The following is a 19,644-nucleotide window of genomic DNA, read 5'->3' as shown; positions in this document are numbered from 1 at the left end:
TAATGAAACAAAACTTCATTAGATTTAAAAATAAATACATGAGTTCCAAAGCACTCTCATATTTAGGAACAATTGAGAGTCAAAAGTGTACTTCCTGCAATACTGGAGTTAACAGAATCAGAGCCACTGGTGTTTCTTTCCCTGTCTTTTGATATTCAGCAACTTAATTCTGCAGAAGCATTTTCTTTGGGTTGTTATGCCCCTTTCAATAATCAGCTTTACAGAATGATCCCAGATTCTAATGTTAAGGGCTAGGGAATGAAACAACTGAATTAGATGGAGTGGACATTTAAGTATCAATTTCATCTTTTTAGGAGCACAAAGAGGATGGACTGAGATTTCTGAGATTCCTGATAGGAGTAACCTCTGGAAAACAATCACTGGTCACTGCTTTCCTGACTTCAAGTGGCCTATTACTAGTAGCCTACAATGTTGGATTTGTCCTTGGTAGGATGGTTGGAATAGAAAGGTTGGATTAAAAGTAATTTGACTTAAGATACCAGATCTTTGAAATGGCACAGCTAGTAAGGAATGTATATTGTACATTGGGATGGAAGCCCTGTTAGCCTGTTGCCCACATCATATATGTATTTGAGTTTAAACTCAGTGCCTTTTCCCATCTTTTACTTGCAGGAAAAGAATGAAAAACTTGGCTGTCTATATTATTAACAAATGCCTCTGCAAGATTTCTTATTGTAGAGTAGATTGCAATTTTCTGATCGAACATGGTTACAAGCTCTCTTCATTCTTGTCTCTTCAATTCTGGAGACATCAGCAGAAATAAAGTCAGGATACACATCCCATATCCCACATCCCATATATCAATCCATTAAGCCAGTATATTGGTCTAGTATCTTCTGGAACCTAACAAATGGGATTGGTAAAACTTCTCATTGCCTTTTGGGTAAAAAAAAAAAGGTCATTGCCTTTCCTTTAAGGAAAGTATTAATTAGGGGATTTTTGTTACCAACTGACCTAGTCAAAGGGTTTCTTATGTGGGAAATGGGAAAACCTTTGTGAAAATGTGTGCCAATCCAGAAGAGTACAAATAATAGTTTTTTTAGGCAAGGTTGTCTGTGGAATTCAGTGTCACTGTTCCGATATGATAGCATTTTTTTCCAGTTTGAATACAAAAGGACAATTTAATTAACCCTTCACTTGTGGTACACCAAAATTGCAAGAAGGAAGGACAACAGAAAGATGGGCACATTGGAACAAGGGTTTATTGGTTTATCTTGGTTTAATAAAAGATAGATACATCTGAAGTTAATCTGTCTTGCATATTAACTTACACAATGGTTGGTGAATAACACTGAGGGAGGTTGAGAACCATGTGTGCTGCCTTCAGCTCCTTGGAGGAATGGTGGATTATAATGGTAAATAATAATCATAAATGTACCATGTACTGCCTGTTGAATTCATTGAATTTTAATGATGGAGAACAATAAAAACCCATAAAAACCCTTAAGCATCTGCAGATCTGTTCCACTACTGCAGAAAACACTCTTAAGTATATTAGAATGCCATATCTATAGTACTGATTACATCCATATGCATTTTCTATGTTTTAAAATTGTTACCAAGCCAAGGATGACTGTATACTTGCTTAACTGTCAAAATGAAAACCAGGAGTTTCCTTACATTTTTTTAAAATAACAGCACTAAGCATTTTTAGAAGGATAACAATTTATGCAAAATAAAAAATAAAACATTATTGAATCTCAACTAAAAAGCTGTTAGGAAACAAGAGTGTCAGCTCCAGTCAGAGATGAGCCATAAATGAGTAACATCCACCTCCATCTCTAGCAACACTTAATTTTCAATTTGCCTAATAATAAAACATGATACTGAGACACTTTCAAATAAGCAAATTAAAAAAATAGTCTGCCAATTTACCATAGCAGAAATACTTCAATTACTAGTTTACCAGGTTGGCCTCTATAAAAAGACTAATGGAGTTTAGCAATCAAGCAATTTAAGCAGGAGATAAAAGGAAGACCACAGACTGTTCAAGCACATCATCTTTTTACCAATTGTGGTGACCTGCTTTTTATATCATGAAAATGAAAAATTGACCAATTTAAGCTTTTTTCCCCTTTGTAGGAATAATCTACAAAATGGGGGGGAAAAGGTGATACCTAGTTGTCTTACTACCATTTCTGGTTCTATTCATTATTGTGTGGGTATGGGTTTCTAAGGATCCCCCATAAGCTTCTATTGACTCAGGAAGCATTTCCCTACGAATTCCCCAAACTTCCTGCCACATCATTCTCAAAAACTGAAACAAGATCTACAGCACAAGCAAATTGAAACCAGTCTCCTGCCATGTCTATTCAGGGACCTTTCTTGTAAATAGTCCCCTACAAGCTGTGCATATGGGCAAACTGAGACTAGAAAGGTATATATAGCAGTAACTCTTAAGACTTATATACCGCCCCACAGTGCTTTACAGCACTCTGTGCAAGGTTTACAATGTCAGCATATTGCCCCCAACAATCTGGGTCCTCATTAAAACATATAAAGAACGGTTGCTGGAATTAGATACACCTAGTTTAATGAAGAGAAGGACGAGGGGTGACATGATAGCAGTGTTCCAATATCTCAGGGGTTGCCACAAAGAAGAGGGAGTCAAACTATTCTCCAAAGCACCTGAAGGCAGGACAAGAAGCAATGGATGGGAACTAATCAAAGAGAGAAGGAACCTAGAACTAAGAAGAAATTCCTGACAGTTAGAACAATTAATCAGTGGAACAACTTGCCTCCAGAAGTTGTGAATGCTCCAACACTGGAAGTTTTTAAGAAGAGATTGGACAATCATTTGTCTGAAATGGTTGTCCAATCTCTTCTTAAAACCTTCCAGTGTCTGAAATGGTATAGGGTTTCCTACCTAAGCAGGAGGTTGGATTAGAAGATCTCCAAGGTTCCCTTCCAACTCTGCTATTCTATTCTATTCTATTCTATTCTATTCTATTCTATTCTATTCTATTCTATTCTATTCTATTCTATTCTATTCTATTCTATTCTATTATTCCATTCACTTTCTATATTTCTATTCTATTCTATTCTATTCTATTCTATTCTATTCTATTCTATTCTATTCTATTCTATTCTATTCTATTCACCAACCTTGAAAGGATGGAAGATTGAATCAATCTTGAGCTCCGTCAGGATCAAACTCCAGGCTGTGGTCAAAGTTTGCCTACAATACTGCATTCTAACCATTGCACCAGTTCTGCCAAATATTTCTTTTGCATTTCTTATCATTCTCCTTGAATTTAATGAAAAAGGAGTACTGCCCGCACTTCATTTAAATCCCAAGCAGAGACATTACGACTTCAGTCATTCATTCATGAGAAAACTCTTCCCATGTGATTTCTTCAGTCTAGCAGCAAAGCCAGCCAAGCAGGCTTCACAGTGATAAAAAGACATTCAATGTAGGGTGTGTGTAGATGCACGCACACACACGTTGTTAACAAACACCTCCAAGTCACAACTGTAAGATAAGCTCTAAATTTCACCTGAAGAAATTCAAAATAAATTTAAAAAGCACTCCAAGAATGGGTCAGGGGAAAAAAGGAGCCTTGTCACAAGTAAAGAAAACTTTCAAGAAACTGGAAATATCTAATTACCTGAATATAATGATGCTGGAATAAAGGGCTATTCTATTTCTGACTAATGCAATCTTCTACATCATGTTAGGAAAGTTCTGTTCACAGGACCAGTCCTCAGAAGCTACATACAGGTATCAGTGGCATATTTTTGCGACTCAGCTCTCTGTTTTCTTTTGTTTTTCTGTACTTAGCCCCAGATCTTACAGTACAGGATTTGTTTGTTCTGCACAATTCATTAAATAATTTCTTATCTTCTTCTTCTTTCTCAATACTCCCTTAATAGTTTATAAACCTTTGTATGACTTCATGCATCAGCTAACACTGCTCAGCAAATACACATTTCAGCCCTCTATCAAGGTTCTAATCCAGCACTGAAATGAAACGAAACAAATCAGTCTGAAACACGACATATTCCCAGAGTCAAATGAACTTCATTCAGCTGATCCAAGAATGCATTTCAGTATTTATGTAACCTCACACTCCAAACCACATAAAAACTTTATAGTCAGCAGGCCTAAATCCAATTGTTCAAAACTTAACAAGTTGAAAGAGAGGTTCTGTAAAACTGTAGCACATAGAATAATCAGTTGTAAAATCATTATTTCCATTCTCAAACCCACACCATTTTAAAAGAAAGGTCAGGTATGCATATATTATTGATGTTATGGAATTCATACAAAAAAGCTAATGAAAGCTAAAATACTCTACAATCCAGATATTTCAGACAGAAATATCTCTTTATAGAAGTATAAAGAACACTTAGGCATTTTGCAACATTCACTGAACTTATGTATTCCACTGTGACTATAATCAAATTATAGTGCTGCTTAAGATCACCAAAAATTCTGAAAATTGGCAGAAATGATGCCTTTATTGGTCAATAGAAGTGAGCAAAATGGAAAAAAAAATATTTTTATGTCTGCCTTCTGACTCCTTTAATACAGTAACAGGCCACCAGAGTTCAGGTTAGCCTGGTTAAAAGTCAAGGATTGCTGGCAGCTATTTTTATTTGGAAGGAATGGCATCTTCCTTAATGACATGGTGTGGAACCCATTTTCCCATGCTGCAAAGGCACACTGCTACTGCCACTAAGTTTGACTGAGTATTCAGAGTATTCCTCTCCTATATCCACCAAAATTTCAAAGACTGCACTAATCAGGCTGCACCACAATTACATTTGAAGACCTAAAAATCACTACAGATCAATGTTTAACAAGCTGAGACTGCAGATTCATAATACATCAAAATGCACCATGCTAACCACAAGAATCTATTTAATAACTTAAAAACACATAAAGGAAATTCTATTAAAACACTTTATTGAAGAGTCCGTATCAAAATATCTATATATAGTTTACTACATCTGCTTGCTTGGAAATCACACATTGTTCGCATTCAACCAGAAACGTCCAGAATTCTGGCTGGTTGTGAAAAAGCTGCATGCTGGTCCACAAAGTCTCCTAGATTTTACTTCATTTTTCAAACAAATTGGGAAAGTTTTGTTTAGCAAGTCATCCAAACTAGGAATCACAGTTTATCAATCTCTTCATAAGTCAAAACCATAATCACAGACCCATCATCATCATCATCATCATCATCATCATCATCATCATCATCACAGTCTGTACCAATCCTAACTTATTTTTTATTCAGGTTTGTCTTTATTTGGAATCAAGAAGAAACACATTGGGCTCCTACTGTCATCTTTTCTTTTCTGGAAGAATGTGAGAAATAAGATCACAAAAAGCAACAGCAATAGTAGTTCATGTTGAAGTGGCAGAAATAGCAGGCACACACTACTTAAAACTAATATTAAATATGAATTCTTCCACACTTCAACAGCACAGCTTGTTTCCTTGGGGAAATGAAGAGAGAATGAACCAACAAATCCCGGCTGAGCAACAGTTATGATTCACAGTCATAAAGAAAGAGGTGACTTTATTCCCATACATTCATAACAGCTTAATTTGCATGTGGAAACTCTAAATGAGCTCATTTCACAGTTATCCTATAGCTACAGTCCTGACCCTAAGTACTGTATGAGTATAGCAGATCAGTACTTCATGTCCGGGGAGAGAACAGAAGCCTTCCCTTAAAAGGAAGCAATGTGACTGTTTCCCCAAGACTTTTAGAAGCTTCTACAACCCTGGAATGGAAGAACAGGAAGGAATTGATGGACAATGCTTTGGTTTGTCAGGGTTAGTTCCTGATCAAAAGGCTGTTAAGCTTTTGAGGTTTCTGGCATGTCCACCAATTCTCCTTTAATTTATGTCAGCAGGAGCTGGCATGGATTATTTTTTTCCTATTGGTTTTAAGAAAAGAAAAGATAGTGACCTAAAATAAGGACGAACAAAAACAACACATAACTGCACTTTTGACTTGCCATTCTGTTGCCACTGAGGCTTTAGCTTCATGAGAAACTCCAAGATTAGAGCACTGTGCAATTCTAGAAAAAAATATTTTGCCAGTGCCAAAAGTATGTTAGAGATAAAATAAATATAAATCAGATTTTTCTATCAAAGTGTGCAACAAAGTCAGATATAATGCTGGGGTTTTTGTTGTTGTTGTTGTTCCAACTGAAACTGGTGTTCAAAGAATACTGTAGACCAGAGGTCTTCAAACTCGGCCCTTTTATGACTCGTGGACTTCAACTCCCAGAATTCCTCAGCCAGCATGCCTGGCTGAGGAATTCTGGGAGTTGAAGTCCACGAGTCATAAAAGGGCCGAGTTTGAAGACCCCTGCTGTAGACCCTGGCCCTTTCTGTTTCAAGATTACAGTATTGGGGGGGGGAGAGAACAGGCTGTTTTATGAAAATTGGATACTTCAGTTGTACAGATAGTCCTTGACTTACAATCACAACTGAGCCCAAAGTTTATGTTGCTAAGTGAGACATTTCTTAAGTGAGGTTTGCCCCACTTTACGACCTTTCTTGCCACAGTTAAGTGAACCACTTCTGAAAAACATTGCCAAGAAAGCTGCATATAATAATGTATGTATTATTATCAAAACAACTCATAATATCAGAGCAAATGAGTCATCTGACTTCAAGAAACTTCAACAGCTCCTAGCTAACACTGTTTGGATTGGGAAGCTAAACTCACCTGGGACTGGTTAGTACTTTGATGGAAGACTATCATGGAATGCAAGGTCGTCTGTATACTACACTAAGAAGTCAAAACACATCCTTGAAGAAGACATTGGGAGATCACTTCCCTAAATTCACCAGAACTTGAGATCAAATAAAAGGAAAGTTTGTTTTCTATACGTCTTTATTCTTCTATTTTCTTTTTATTAACAGTACTACTCCCTGTTTAAATTTATTTTAATAGGCTGTAGTAGCAAGCAGTTCCCCATTGTTACAGATGCTTTGAAAGTTGCCACACTCTGTGAGCAGAAGTATCTAACGATTGTAGCTTTTTAGCAGCGCATCTTAATCCAACTAATAAAATGAAGACCGTATAGGCAGCAGTAGGCAGCATCAGAACCTGGTCATGTGCAAGTTATTTGTGAACATCCTAGGGGGTGGGATAGAGAACAGAGAGGCCAGAAAGCTAAATTCTTTATCCATTGAAAGTATTCTGTCTGTTTTTCTTTTTTAGGGCTGAGAAATAAAATATTTTTGTGGATTTGTGAAATGCAAAGAATAGATTCTCTCTGTGTGTTCACAATATGAATCATCATAAGGGTTTTTCTTTCTTTCTTTCTTTCTTTCTTTCTTTCTTTCTTTCTTTCTTTCTTTCTTTCTTTCTTTCTTTCTTTCTTTCTTTCTTGTTGTTTTACCCATCATTTATGCCCTCTATATTTAGTCTCCCCTAATGCTAGAGAGATGGATCATGAGGCATTTCTGCATTGTTTATTTAGGCTTATGTGTGACATTGCAACCATCCCCATCCTTCTGGACAAATTATGGCCGACATTTAATGTCAAGTTTAAAGTAGGCCGTGTAATGTTAGGGGCAGAACTATTCCCTTTCTGCCAGTGATTTTGCTTTATAATAATTACTAGCAGATTTCATTCCTGGGGAACCCACACTACTTACTACATGCATGGCAAGAATTTTACATCAGCAGATTAGAGTGGAGTTGATAGTCCTACATTTAGGGTAGAATATGCAAGGTACAGTATAACTATGTGAGTAAAGAAACATGATAAATGCTCTGTGTTTCTTCCTATGTCATGTTTGTACTGAACAATGAGTTCCACCCAGACTAAAATCTTTGCTAATCAGTAGGTCTGCCATCTTCAATTTGCCAGGACCAGCTTTGCCCACATAAGCAAACAACTGCAGTTAAAGAGAATGTCTAAATGATGCAGAAGGTGGAGGAGAATTAGACTGTATTTCAGGCCACAAAATTTCTCAGGCCAACACTTCAGTTTAGAGCCTGCGAGGTGAAACTCCATTGCTGTGGGATATATCAGCATACCAATCCCTGTTTTTCTCTTCCTCCCTTCCTCTACCCATGCCTGGTTCACCCACTGTATATTCCAAACATGTCAGAAAGCAGGTGAATGGACCACAAAGAACAAGAGGAAGGAGGCAATAAATAAACAAAAACTCCACCAGCTTCTTTTCACTCAACACTGAGTTATTTAAAGGTAAGCATCTGGTGTCCAGATTGAAAGGTAGTAACCTATCCACAATTTATAAAGATTTCACTTTTTATCTTGTGCATAATTTCTTTGAGGCAGTTAAGCAGAATACTGCTTTGCATTTTTAGATACGCTGTAATGTATGCATTCATTTGTATTCCCATTTTGCAGCTTGGAAAACAGAGTTAGTCATTTGTAACCACAGAATGGTCTGTAGCTTTCTTAAAAAAATGCTTTGGAGTCTGTGGATATTTCCAATAGAAGTTAGATAGTTAAAATAACAAGGCACACACACACACACACACACACACACGCAATATACATGCACACACACAAACATTCAAAGAGAGAGAGAGAGAATTACATTTATATGCCATTCAAAAATAATGTGTGGACTTCTAATTATTATGTTACAGAATTTCAGTTAGCCCTATCTAATACAAGAAAAAAATTCTTTGTTTGATTTATTGAATATTTAACTCCTAGTCCAAGTACAGTTTATATATATATATATATATATATATATATATATATATATATATATATATATATATATGTATGTATATATGTATGTATATATATATATATATATATATGTATATATGTATATATATGTATATATGTATATATATATATATGTATATATATATATATATGTTTTCTGAGGTTTTCGCGGGTGTCTGTATGTGGATCCTTGGTTTTTCGGGTTTCTCCCCGCGTAGAACTAAAGGTGTAGGTGCAACGTTTCGACGGAGTCCCATCCGTCATCATCAGGCTTTAGCTTCCTTCTTCTGGGAGAAGCATGTGGCACACTCCCACCCAATCAGAACACACTTGGTCCCCTACCCAATCAGAGCACACCTCCACAGAACACACCCCCTCTGGCAGTTTAAAAAAGAGGAACTAACAGCCACATGCTTCTCCCAGAAGAAGGAAGCTAAAGCCTGATGATGACGGATGGGACTCCATCGAAACGTTGCGCCTACACCTTTAGTTCTACGCGGGGAGAAACCCGAAAAACCAAGGATCCATATATATATATACATACATACATACATACATATATATATATATATACCATATATATATATATATATATATATATATATATATATATATATATATATATATATATATATATATATACCGTATATAACCTTTTCATGCTGGAAGGTAAAGTAGGAAGTTGACCTAATATTTCTCCCTACATTGCTTTCCACAACACTCCTATGCTTGTTAACTGAGAAGCAAATTTCACTAAACTCAGTGGGCATACTACTTAGTGAATGCAGTTTTTTATCTTTTATGATTGTAAGCCACCCAGAGTTACCTCGAGGTTTTCATGGGCAGCCTATAAATTTTATAAACAAATAAATCCATTTCCAATCTGAATCAGAAATGACCAATTTGCAACAAATCACTACAATTAGGAATGAATGTTGTGTCCAATGTAATTTTTAACTAGCAAACATTAGCAATCAATAACTGCATTTCAAAAGAAAAACCGTGGGATCCAGATTTCAAGTCTATCAAGCTCCGATAGAAGCTTTCAAGCTCTCCCAGAATCTGTTCCTGGCCAGGAAAAAGGCAAGGAGGATCCAAGCGACAAAAGCCATGTTGGGATGAAGCTCATTCCTTTCCTACAGGTGCTGCAAGACTATGCCCATATGTAAATAGGCAGAGCTTGTGCAACGATACTGCTTTCATCATTCTGACAAAAGCCACAAGAATTTGTAGATGCCACTATTTTTGCTACAATCCATATTCCATAAGCAAAACAACCCAAAAGACAAATTTTATGTATTTTCAGTACCAGTAGCTCTCAACTTACAACATACATTTAGTTGCTGTTCAAAGTTAGTGAACAGTGAAAAAAATGATTTATGACTGTTTTTCACACTTCCAACCATTGCAGCATCCTCACGCTCATATGATCAGAATTTGGTTACTCAGCAATTCATTTATATTTACAGTGGCTGCAGTGTCCTGGGTTATGTGATCACCTTTTACGACCTTTGCACGTTGTGTTACTTAACAACTGTGGTGATTCACTTAACATTTGTGACAAAAACGTAGTAAAATGGGGCAAAACTCATGTAACAAGGGTCTCACTTAACAACAGAAATTTTAGACTCAAATGTGGTTGTAAGTTGAGGACTACCTGTACAAAACTTTTTGACTACAAATAGATACAGGTGGTCCACGATGTACAGCCACCATTGGGACTTGGATTTCAATTGTTAAACAATGTGATTGTTAAGCAAGGCATAATGGACAACATTTTATGATCATCTTTACTGGAGTTGTTAAGTGAATCATGTAATTGTTAAGTAAAGCTAGCTTCCCCCCCCCCCTTGATTTTGCTTGTTGGAAGCAGGCTGGGGAAAGTCACAAATTGTGACCACATGGCTGCAGGACACTGCAACCATCATAATGTGAACTGGTTGCCAAGCACCCAAATCATGATCACATCAACACAGGAAAGTGCAACCATTATAACTTCAAGGATGAGTCGTAAGTCAGTTTGTAACTTCACTGCTGGCATAACTTCAAACCATTGTTAAATATTTGGTCATAAGTCAAGGATTATCTGTACTGGTTTCATCTTTTAAAATGATAAAAGTAAGCAAAACTGATATATTTGCATTACACAGGAGTGTATAGAAGCCTAACTAAGATTTGTACTAACCAAATTCATCAAGTATTTAGTTAGTTAGTTAGTTAGTTAGTTAGTTTTATATACCGCCCTATTCCCGAAGGACTCAGGGCGGTTTACAGGGCAAAGTTAAAAGAAAAAATAAGAGTTAAAATAGAATTAAAATAAGATTCAATAACAATTAGTAGCCCAAAGTTTAAAAATTTAAAAGTTTAAAAATTAAAAATTAAAAGTAGGGCTATTGCATCTCCTAGTTTGTAAATAACCTGCTTTAAAAGCCCCAAATACAGTCATTGTTCGGAAAGGGAAAAAAATTACAATAAAAGATCAGCTAGAATGAACACACAGTCCGTCTGACTACTAAATGACATCTGAGGATATATTTGAGTACTTTGCTGGTTATGATTTCCGGATTCCTTTTGAGCATGCTGAAAATCTCTAGGCAAAGACCATCAGCCTCACATCTACAGGTAGTTCTTAAGATACGATTGTAATGGAGCTTGCCTGTTACAGTTGCATATCACAGTGATGGTTGGGTAAAGTATCTCACCTAATGACCCCTCCATCCCTGATCTCCCCAATTGTTAAATGAACACCCAGGTTGTTAAGTGGACCGTGGGGTGCTTCAGAAGTGGGGGAGGCCCTTGGAAACCTAGCACTGACCCAAGCCTGCCGATCCTGGCACTCTCAGGGCCTCCGCCACCCCTGAGGTGTCCTGTGGTCTGCTTTCTGACCCTTGGATTCCCACAGGCCTTTTCCCATTCCCACTGGGTCCCCCATGCCTTAGCCTGATTCCATCCCATGGGCCAAATACTGTCCTTCTAACTTACCTTTGGAAGAGTTCAGAATCCTTCCAGAGCATTGGAATGGATTGCTTCTTTATGCAGCCATATGGCATGGTTTCAGAAGCAGTGACCATTTTGTCCTACCCACAAAATGACAGCCACATTTGGGTCACCACCACATGGCCAGGGACAAATTGCACCATCTTTCTGTGGCATTCAGAAGCTTCTTCAGTGCTGTGCAGACCTTGTCAAGGCAGCAAAATGAAACAGTTTGTCTAGTGGCCACCATTTTGTTCCAGTCCACAAGTGGGTGGAAGAAAATGGCAGCTGTATTTGGGTTGCTGCCACATAGCCAGGGGACAAACAGCTTCATTTTGCTGCCTTAATGAGATCTACACAGCATTCAGAGGTTTTTGCAGCACTATGCAGATCTCATTAAGGCAGCAAAGTAAAGCAGTTTGTCTGGTAGCTACCATTTTGTTTCAGCCCACAAGCCAGTGGGAGAAAATGGCAGAAATGTTTAGGTCACACTTACACAGCCCAGAGACATATGGACTAACCTCCTTCCCCAACATGAGGTCCAGAGAATTTCAAGTGCTAACTGAAATGGGTGTGTGGGAGAAGACCCAAGTGCTGCAGGATCCTGGCAGAGTGGTATGGAAAAGAGTCAGTGGGGCACTGCAGTGTCCCTGTAGTCAGTCATAAGGGTGAATGACCCACAAGGGCGCTACAGCCATCATAACTTTGAAACAGGGTTGTATTTAATTTTGGGGGGTCTACTGTAACTTTGAACATTCATTAAGTGACCTGTCGTATCTCAAGGACTACCTGTACATGCAATAAGAAACTAGCCTTTTGCACTGTTTATTTCAAAGGTAAGTTCCACTCAGTTTAATATAAATGATTCAAAAGTAAGCCTGAAAAAAAAGATTGCAGCCTAATATAGGTTTATTTCTAAGCAAGAATCGGTTTTTTCAACCCTAAGCAATGAGCTAAATTGTAGGTCTTAGCACAATCACACATAGCACTTAACTTAGTTCAGACAAGCCTAAATCTGAAATATATGTATATTTCTTGCTTAAGTTAAGGAAAAACAGAATCATAATGATAGTTAAGAGTTCTAAATGCAATTTCCAAAACACAAACTTATATACATGAATGCAACAATAAAAACCTGGCTCATATTAAGTTCTGCCAATAAAAATCCTTCCCATTTTGTCAGCAAAAGCTATGGGCCATGTAAAAATGTTCACATGATGTGCTGACATGAAACATTATCGGATTTTTTTTCACATGTCTGAGACTGGTAAAATCTTGATTGCTCTTAAGTGACTGTACACAAAGGAACCCACGGGTGACTGAAAATCTGTGGACATGATTTTTCCATTGGCAATACTTTAAGCTGGTTACAATCCAAAACTATGCATTTACTTAGAAGCAATTCACAACAAAATTTACTTCTATGTATGAGTTTGTTAGATTTCCTGAGTGGCATATAATATAGTAACAGAACAACTAAACTCTCATTTCAATTAGTATTTCCACAGTTTTGTGTATAAAATAGTAAACTAAGCCGTTAGACAATTCCATTATTTTTTTAAAAAAATCTGTCCTTAGATCATCTAAACCCACTCCCAATTAAGAGAAAGCTTAGCATATACAGGGTATAAAAGGTACAAATATTAAGGGTAATTCCATGATTTCCAATAAATTATTATCCTTTAAAGGCATTAAGTTTTATCTAGTTTTATCTCTATAATTTGAGAATGGGAATTCTTTCATTTAAGTAATCATCCAAAGCCATGAGTATGAAAACAAGGCTTGTCAATACCACTGAGTTTTATTCAATCCCTAATTAATTAATATACTGGCAGTCTTCTCATATGAGAGACAGTCTGATGTAGTGGTTACAGCACCATGTTAAAAACTGGAAGATTGTGGGTTCTAGACCTTGAGGCACAAAGCCACCTGGGTGACCTTGGTCCAGCCACACTCTGTCAACCATAGAAAAGAGGCAGTGGCAAACCACTTCCGGAAATTTTGCCAAGAAAACGGCAGGGACTACTCAAGACACTGGCTAGGAGTCAACAAAGGCACAAAACCCCCAAAGTATTTCCATAGCCTCACAAGAATCTTTAAAAAAGAAAAGATCAGTTACCTATTTTCTATTTAACTTTGAATAGAAGTTTGGAATTAAAGCTCAAGTCCTAAGTATTGAGAACATTTATTTTTATAAGCAAGGAACAAGATGAACAAAGACTTTCAGAAGATGTTTCTTCCTTTATATCTCAGAGTATTGGGAATCTTGACTTGGATGAATGCCACATTAACAAAAGTCCAAATTCTAATAGGCAAATAGGACAGCGTGCTAAGCTAAAGTGTACCCAATTATTTTGTGGCCTCTGTGTATTTGGGCGAACACTACAAAGCATGGTTCAGATAACTATCAATACACCCATTCCTTTTATTATTTAACCTTGAAACATAAATGCAAAATCTAATATTTTACAATCTAATTCAGATTTTTGAATATGAACACTGAGCGGACATTCATAAGTTTACAATCCACATGGAACTATAACTTTCTATTTTAACCATCTTTTTAAACAGCATTTTGAATCTATAGAGTGATGCTCTTGAAGTTTAGTATGTTACACCAAAAAATATCTCGCACTGAAGAAACATTTTGAATTGCATTTTAATTGTTTGAAAGCAGGGAAGGGAATTAAGTGCCAGGGTGTAATTATTATTAAATTAACCATCTACTAGCCTTTCTTTTCTTTGGAAATATTTGGCCATTAAATATAAACTTTTTTAAATCCCTGCCATTCCATGTAAATAAGACTTATTTGACTGGCTGCAACTGACCCTGTTAAACACTAGGAAAGTGATTTCAAGTGCATTTCTAGCTGCAAAGTGCACTAAGTATTATAGATTATGTGATTGGAGCATGTAATTATGACCTGTATACATATTGTGGTAATTGAAACCTAAGTCATAAGGACATGAGTTGGAAGTAAATCAATGTAATTCCCAATGGAAGTTATTTAGATAGATTAGATAAGTGAGTTGCAAAATACCTTTCCTAGAACCAACCAATATTCATCTTAAAAGCAAGACCTTGGTCTTATTTCAATAAAGGCAGAAATGGGTATTTTACTGACACTACATATTTAGTTATAATTTAACTTATCAGTTAATTTAGGAACACAAAACAGTAGAACAAGTTATACGATATATACAAACTTCATGTTAGTTTATTAAAGATGCCAAGACATAATATATCCTACTTCATTGTATGACTGAAGTATGAAGATTTACTTTCAGTCAGCAGAATATATATACTCACACAGATATAAATACAAAGGAAGACATATTTCATAAATTGTGTATAGCCAACATTTTAACTACTGACCAATAAGTAAATCACAGAACTGAGACATAGTCCAGTTACAGTGTAAGTACTTGTAAATTCAGAGGATAAGTCCTTTTGTAAATAGAAGTATATTTCCTTTTTTAAAAAAAACTTTTGGTATTTTTTTTAAAAAAATGTATATTGCTATACATTTCAAAGATCAGGTAAAACTTTTAGCAGTCTATGGTTCAATGGCCCTGTTAAGTCTTTTTGGTGCCAAGCATCTGTTCCGTTGACAATAAAGAATAGAATAGAATAGAATAGAATAGAATAGAATAGAATAGAATAGAATAGAATAGAATAGAATAGAATAGAATAGAATAGAATAGAATAGAATAGAATAGAATAGAATAGAATAGAATAGAATAGAATATGGAAGGAATCTTGGAGGTCTTCTAGTCCAGCCCCCTCCTCAAGGAGGAGGACCTATGCATCTCAGACAGTTGATTTTCTAGTCTCTTCTTTAAAGTCTCCAGTGATGGAGTGCCCACAATTTCTGGAGGCAAGCTGTTCCACTGGTTAATTGTTCTGACTGTCAGGAAGTTTCTCCTTAATTCCAGGTTGCTTCTCTCTTTGGTCAGTTTCTTTCTCATCCTACCCTCTGATGCTTTGGTGAATAACGTAAACCCCTCTTCCTTGTGGCAGCTCCTAAGACACTGGAATACTGCTATCATATCTCCCCTTTTTCTTCTTTTCTTTAGACTAGCCAAAACCAATTCCGGCAGCCATTCTTTGTATGTTTTAGTCTCTAGGCCTTTGATCTTCTTAGTTGCTCTTTTCTGAATTTTTTCCAAATTCTCAACATCTTTTTGTGATATGGTGACCAAAATTGGCTGCAGTATTCCAGGTGTGGTCTTACTAGGGTTTTATAAACAGGTACTAATACCTCGAGTGAACTTGATTCTATGCTTCTGTTTATACAACCCAGGATTGTATTAGCCTTTTTGGCAGCTGCTGCACACGGCTGGCTCATAGTCAAGTGATTGTCCACTAGGACGCCAAGGTCCCTCTCACAGTTACTGTTTTTAAGACAGGTCTCACCTAATCTGTACTTGTACCTTTGATTTTTCCTGCCTAAATGTAAAACTGTGCTTTTCTCCACATTGAAACTCATTTTATTTATTTATTTATTTATTTATTTGTTTGTTTGTTTTTATAAACCGCCCTTCTCCCGAGGGACTCGGGGCGGTGTACAGAGGAAGGAAGGTATACAGATTGAACAATAAAAAACAATAGTAAAAACAAACTGGGACCCCAATTAAAGCTATCATGCCAGGCCGGATTGCTGGAACAGGAAGGTTTTTAAGTCGCGCCGGAAGGTGCGGAGGTCGGGGGCCATCCGGATTTCGGTTGGCAAGCTGTTCCAGAGGGCTGGCGCACCCACTGAGAATGCCCTCCCCCTGGGGGCCACCAGCCGACATTCCTTGAGCGGTGGCACCCTGAGGAGGCCCTCTCTGTGGGAGCGCACAGGACGGTGGGGTGCTGACATTGCTGGATAGGGCTCATTGTTCAAGTTTGTCAAGATCTTTTTCGATCCTGAGTTTGTCTTCTGGGGTGTTGCATATTCCTGCCAGTTTTGTGTCATCTGCAAATTTGATGAGTTCCCCTTCAATTCCCTCATCTAAGTCATTGATGAAGATATTGAAGAGTCCTGGGCCTAAGACGGAACCTTGTGGTACCCCACTGCTTACTTCTCTCTGTGTGGATGTAGTGCCATTGAGGATTACTCATTGAGTACGGTTTGCCAGCCAGCTATATTCATAGATGAAACCAGTCATTTTGATTTCTGATATTAACTCATTAAATTCTAAAGGAAAACTGATCCCAAATTAGATATACCTTGTTTTTTTTCCCTTCCTGCGGTACAACAGGAAGGTGAAGGACAAACTTTTAGCACAACCCATCAACTACCAGTAGTAACTCTCTCTCTCCACAGACCCATTGTTAAGTAGGTTTGTATGGATAAACAGATACACCTATAGAGCAACATGGAGCTCATTAAAAAAAAGCCACCTGTGGAGACTAGAAAGGCTGAGTGAGTAGCAGGGCGTTCTTGTTAATCCTCCTAGCTAGCAGAAAGCAGCCTTGCTTTGAAGTATCCCCCTTGCAATCGCTGTGGCAAACTCCTCTAGATGGCCCTGAAAATGCGATTGTCTTTCCAACTGCAGTGTCCTGGATGCACCTTAAGAGGTTGTAGAGTACTGAGGTGGAAATGCAAATAAACTAGCCCAGGATTTCTAATGAGACATTCCAGGGAGCATCATGTGGAAAAATGCCAAGCATACTTGTTGCATGTGCGCCGCTGCCCCAGCTCTTCTCCTCTTCCCCTTAACATTTACTCACAACGGGCTAAGCGATTAAACCTCAAACCCACAGACACAAATACAACAAAGGCTCTTTATCGGGCACTCTCTTTTCCTTGCCACGAAGCTGATGAGGAGCCCCCTACTTCTATGGTTCACCATCTCAGGGCCATTATGCCGGTTCGATTTGGGTAAACACGGGATCAAGCGTAGAATCATCCCCAAATCTCGGTTTCCTCCCGTTTTACCCTCGGTGTCAAATGCTCACGGGGGGAGGGGGGAAAGAAAGTCTTTTTCAAGCAACCTGCCGGCGTTTTACCCGCCGCTTCCTTGCTCGTCCTCCTCCCCACCCCTCCGACTGGTACTCACGCTCTCTCCGCATTCCTGGGAATGCCTCGGGGCACCGCTTTAAGTCCCAATCCGTGACAATCCACACTGGATCCCGAGCAGGTACATTTACCGGGACACGCTTCGGTCCTAGGCAGCCAAAGGGCGACGCTCCAGAGACCCCAAAGCAACCAGAGGCGCCCCGTACTCTCCTTCCCTGCGCCCAGCATGATCGGCGGCGCCTCTTCGGATAGAAACGAGAAGAAGCAAAGGAAAAAGAAAAAAAAAAGGAAGAAAAAAAGAAAAAAAAACTTGAATCCGATCCGAACTCAGCGCCGGGAGCCCAACAAGAAGCAAGCTCAGCACCGCCGGGGGAAACGGGATGCTAGGAAAGGCATCTCTTTCCAAACTCCCGGACGGCTCTCCGCTTTGCGCCTACGCGCACTCTGCCAAAGCTCCGAGAGACGCCCCCGTCCCCCTCTTCGCAACCCAAGGCGCAACCTGCCCGGCTCCGCTCGGTCTTCCTCTGCAAGTCCAGGTAAATGGGCCGGTGGGAAAAGGCGGGGGAGCTCAGCAGCCCAGAGGCTCAGTCGACCGGCCGAGCCCGCCGCGCACAGCCCGGCATGGCCCCCTGGCACCAACGGCCGGCAGCAGCAGCACCAGGATCCAAATCCCCGGAACGGAGCTCGAGGAGACCCGGGGGCGCTCGCAACCGGCCGCCTCTCTCCATGGACTGGGCACGGCAAAGCAGGCGGACCCGGGAGCCGCGGGAGCCGCCCCCCTCCCCTCCCCAAAATATAACCTGCCGCGCCGATTGGCGGCCGCCCGGCTGACGTCACGCAACTTTGGAACTTTGGCAGGGAAGGTAGGGCAAAAGTTTTTAAGAACGGCGGTGGCTGCCGAGGGGGGGGGGGCAGGGGGGCGGGGGGGGGGTTGTTCGCGGAGCGGAGGTTGGCTGAGCTGCACCGAGGCGTTGGCATTGGTTGCCTGGTCGGGCTTAAACGAGAGAAGCTGGTGGAACCTGAAAAACTAACCAATGAGTTCCTTCTAACATAGCCCAGTTGTTGTTGTTAGTTGTGAAGTCGTGTCCGACCCATTGCGACCCTATGGACAATGTTCCTCCAGGCCTTCCTGTCCTCTACCATCTTCTGGAGTCCATTTAAGCTCACGCCTACTGCTTCAGTGACTCCATCCAGCCACCTCATTCTCTGTCGTCCCCTTCTTCTATTGCCCTCAATCATTCCCAGAATTAGGCTCTTCTCCAGTGGTTAGCCCTAGTGGTTAAAAAAAATAAATAAATGCGTAGAGTGTGCACAAAAGTACCCATCCCTTACTAGTGCAAACGTAACCGTGATCATCATTCATATATAGCCGTTGATATCCTGGGTGATTTGGGCCCTTTGATTTCTCCTTTGGGAAATGATGGCTGGTACTAAGGTACCGGATCTGGGCTGCCAAAATCCCAACCATCACTAGTTGTGCAGGAAGGAGACCCAGGAAGCATCGACTGTCACTGGCGGTGATTGTAGTGAAGCAGGTCAGGTCGGGTAGCCCTACTCTTCTATGAGGGCTAAAATTCCTTTATAAGGCGTTCTTACTATAATTATTGCTTACATTGAAACAGGATTCAGACACCAGGTGCTTTTCATTAAAGAACAAGTTCCCAAAGCGTGACTCAAGCCTTGTCGTTTATAGGTAGTATTTACTGGATCTCTATCAAAAGTTGCCATTCACGTTCAAGATCATTACCATAGCCAGAAGCACTGAAGCTTGTTCTGTTAGAAATTACAGTCATTTGCCAATGAATATCCATTTTAATTTGCAGGATTAATGTAAGACACTCATTCATTCGTTCATTTATTCATTCATTCATTGATTCTGGCAATCTCATTTCAAATGGATTTGAGCAGCTTACATCAAAGTCCCTGGTTCAAAATTCAACCAAACCCTAATCTT

The 19,644-nt window shown here is 39.1% G+C and overlaps 1 protein-coding gene across 1 annotated transcript in view; it reads right to left on the bottom strand.

Annotated features, from left to right (window-relative positions):
- Positions 1-18,510, bottom strand: part of SLIT3 (slit guidance ligand 3) — a gene marked incomplete at its 3' end in the record, with an annotated part of 545,814 nt that extends 527,304 nt beyond the window's left edge. Inside the window, exon 1 of the mRNA XM_083351312.1 lies at positions 17,731-18,510. Coding sequence (XP_083207438.1) covers positions 17,731-17,918 — 188 coding nt within the window. The 5' untranslated portion in view covers positions 17,919-18,510. The remainder of the gene's footprint in view (positions 1-17,730) is intronic.
- Positions 18,511-19,644: the final 1,134 nt, after the last annotated feature.

The sequence above is a fragment of the Vipera ursinii genome, assembly GCF_947247035.1.
Source record: "Vipera ursinii genome assembly, chromosome: 2".
NCBI classification, from domain to species: domain Eukaryota; kingdom Metazoa; phylum Chordata; class Lepidosauria; order Squamata; family Viperidae; genus Vipera; species Vipera ursinii.
This window is presented reverse-complemented; position numbering and strand designations above follow the sequence as displayed.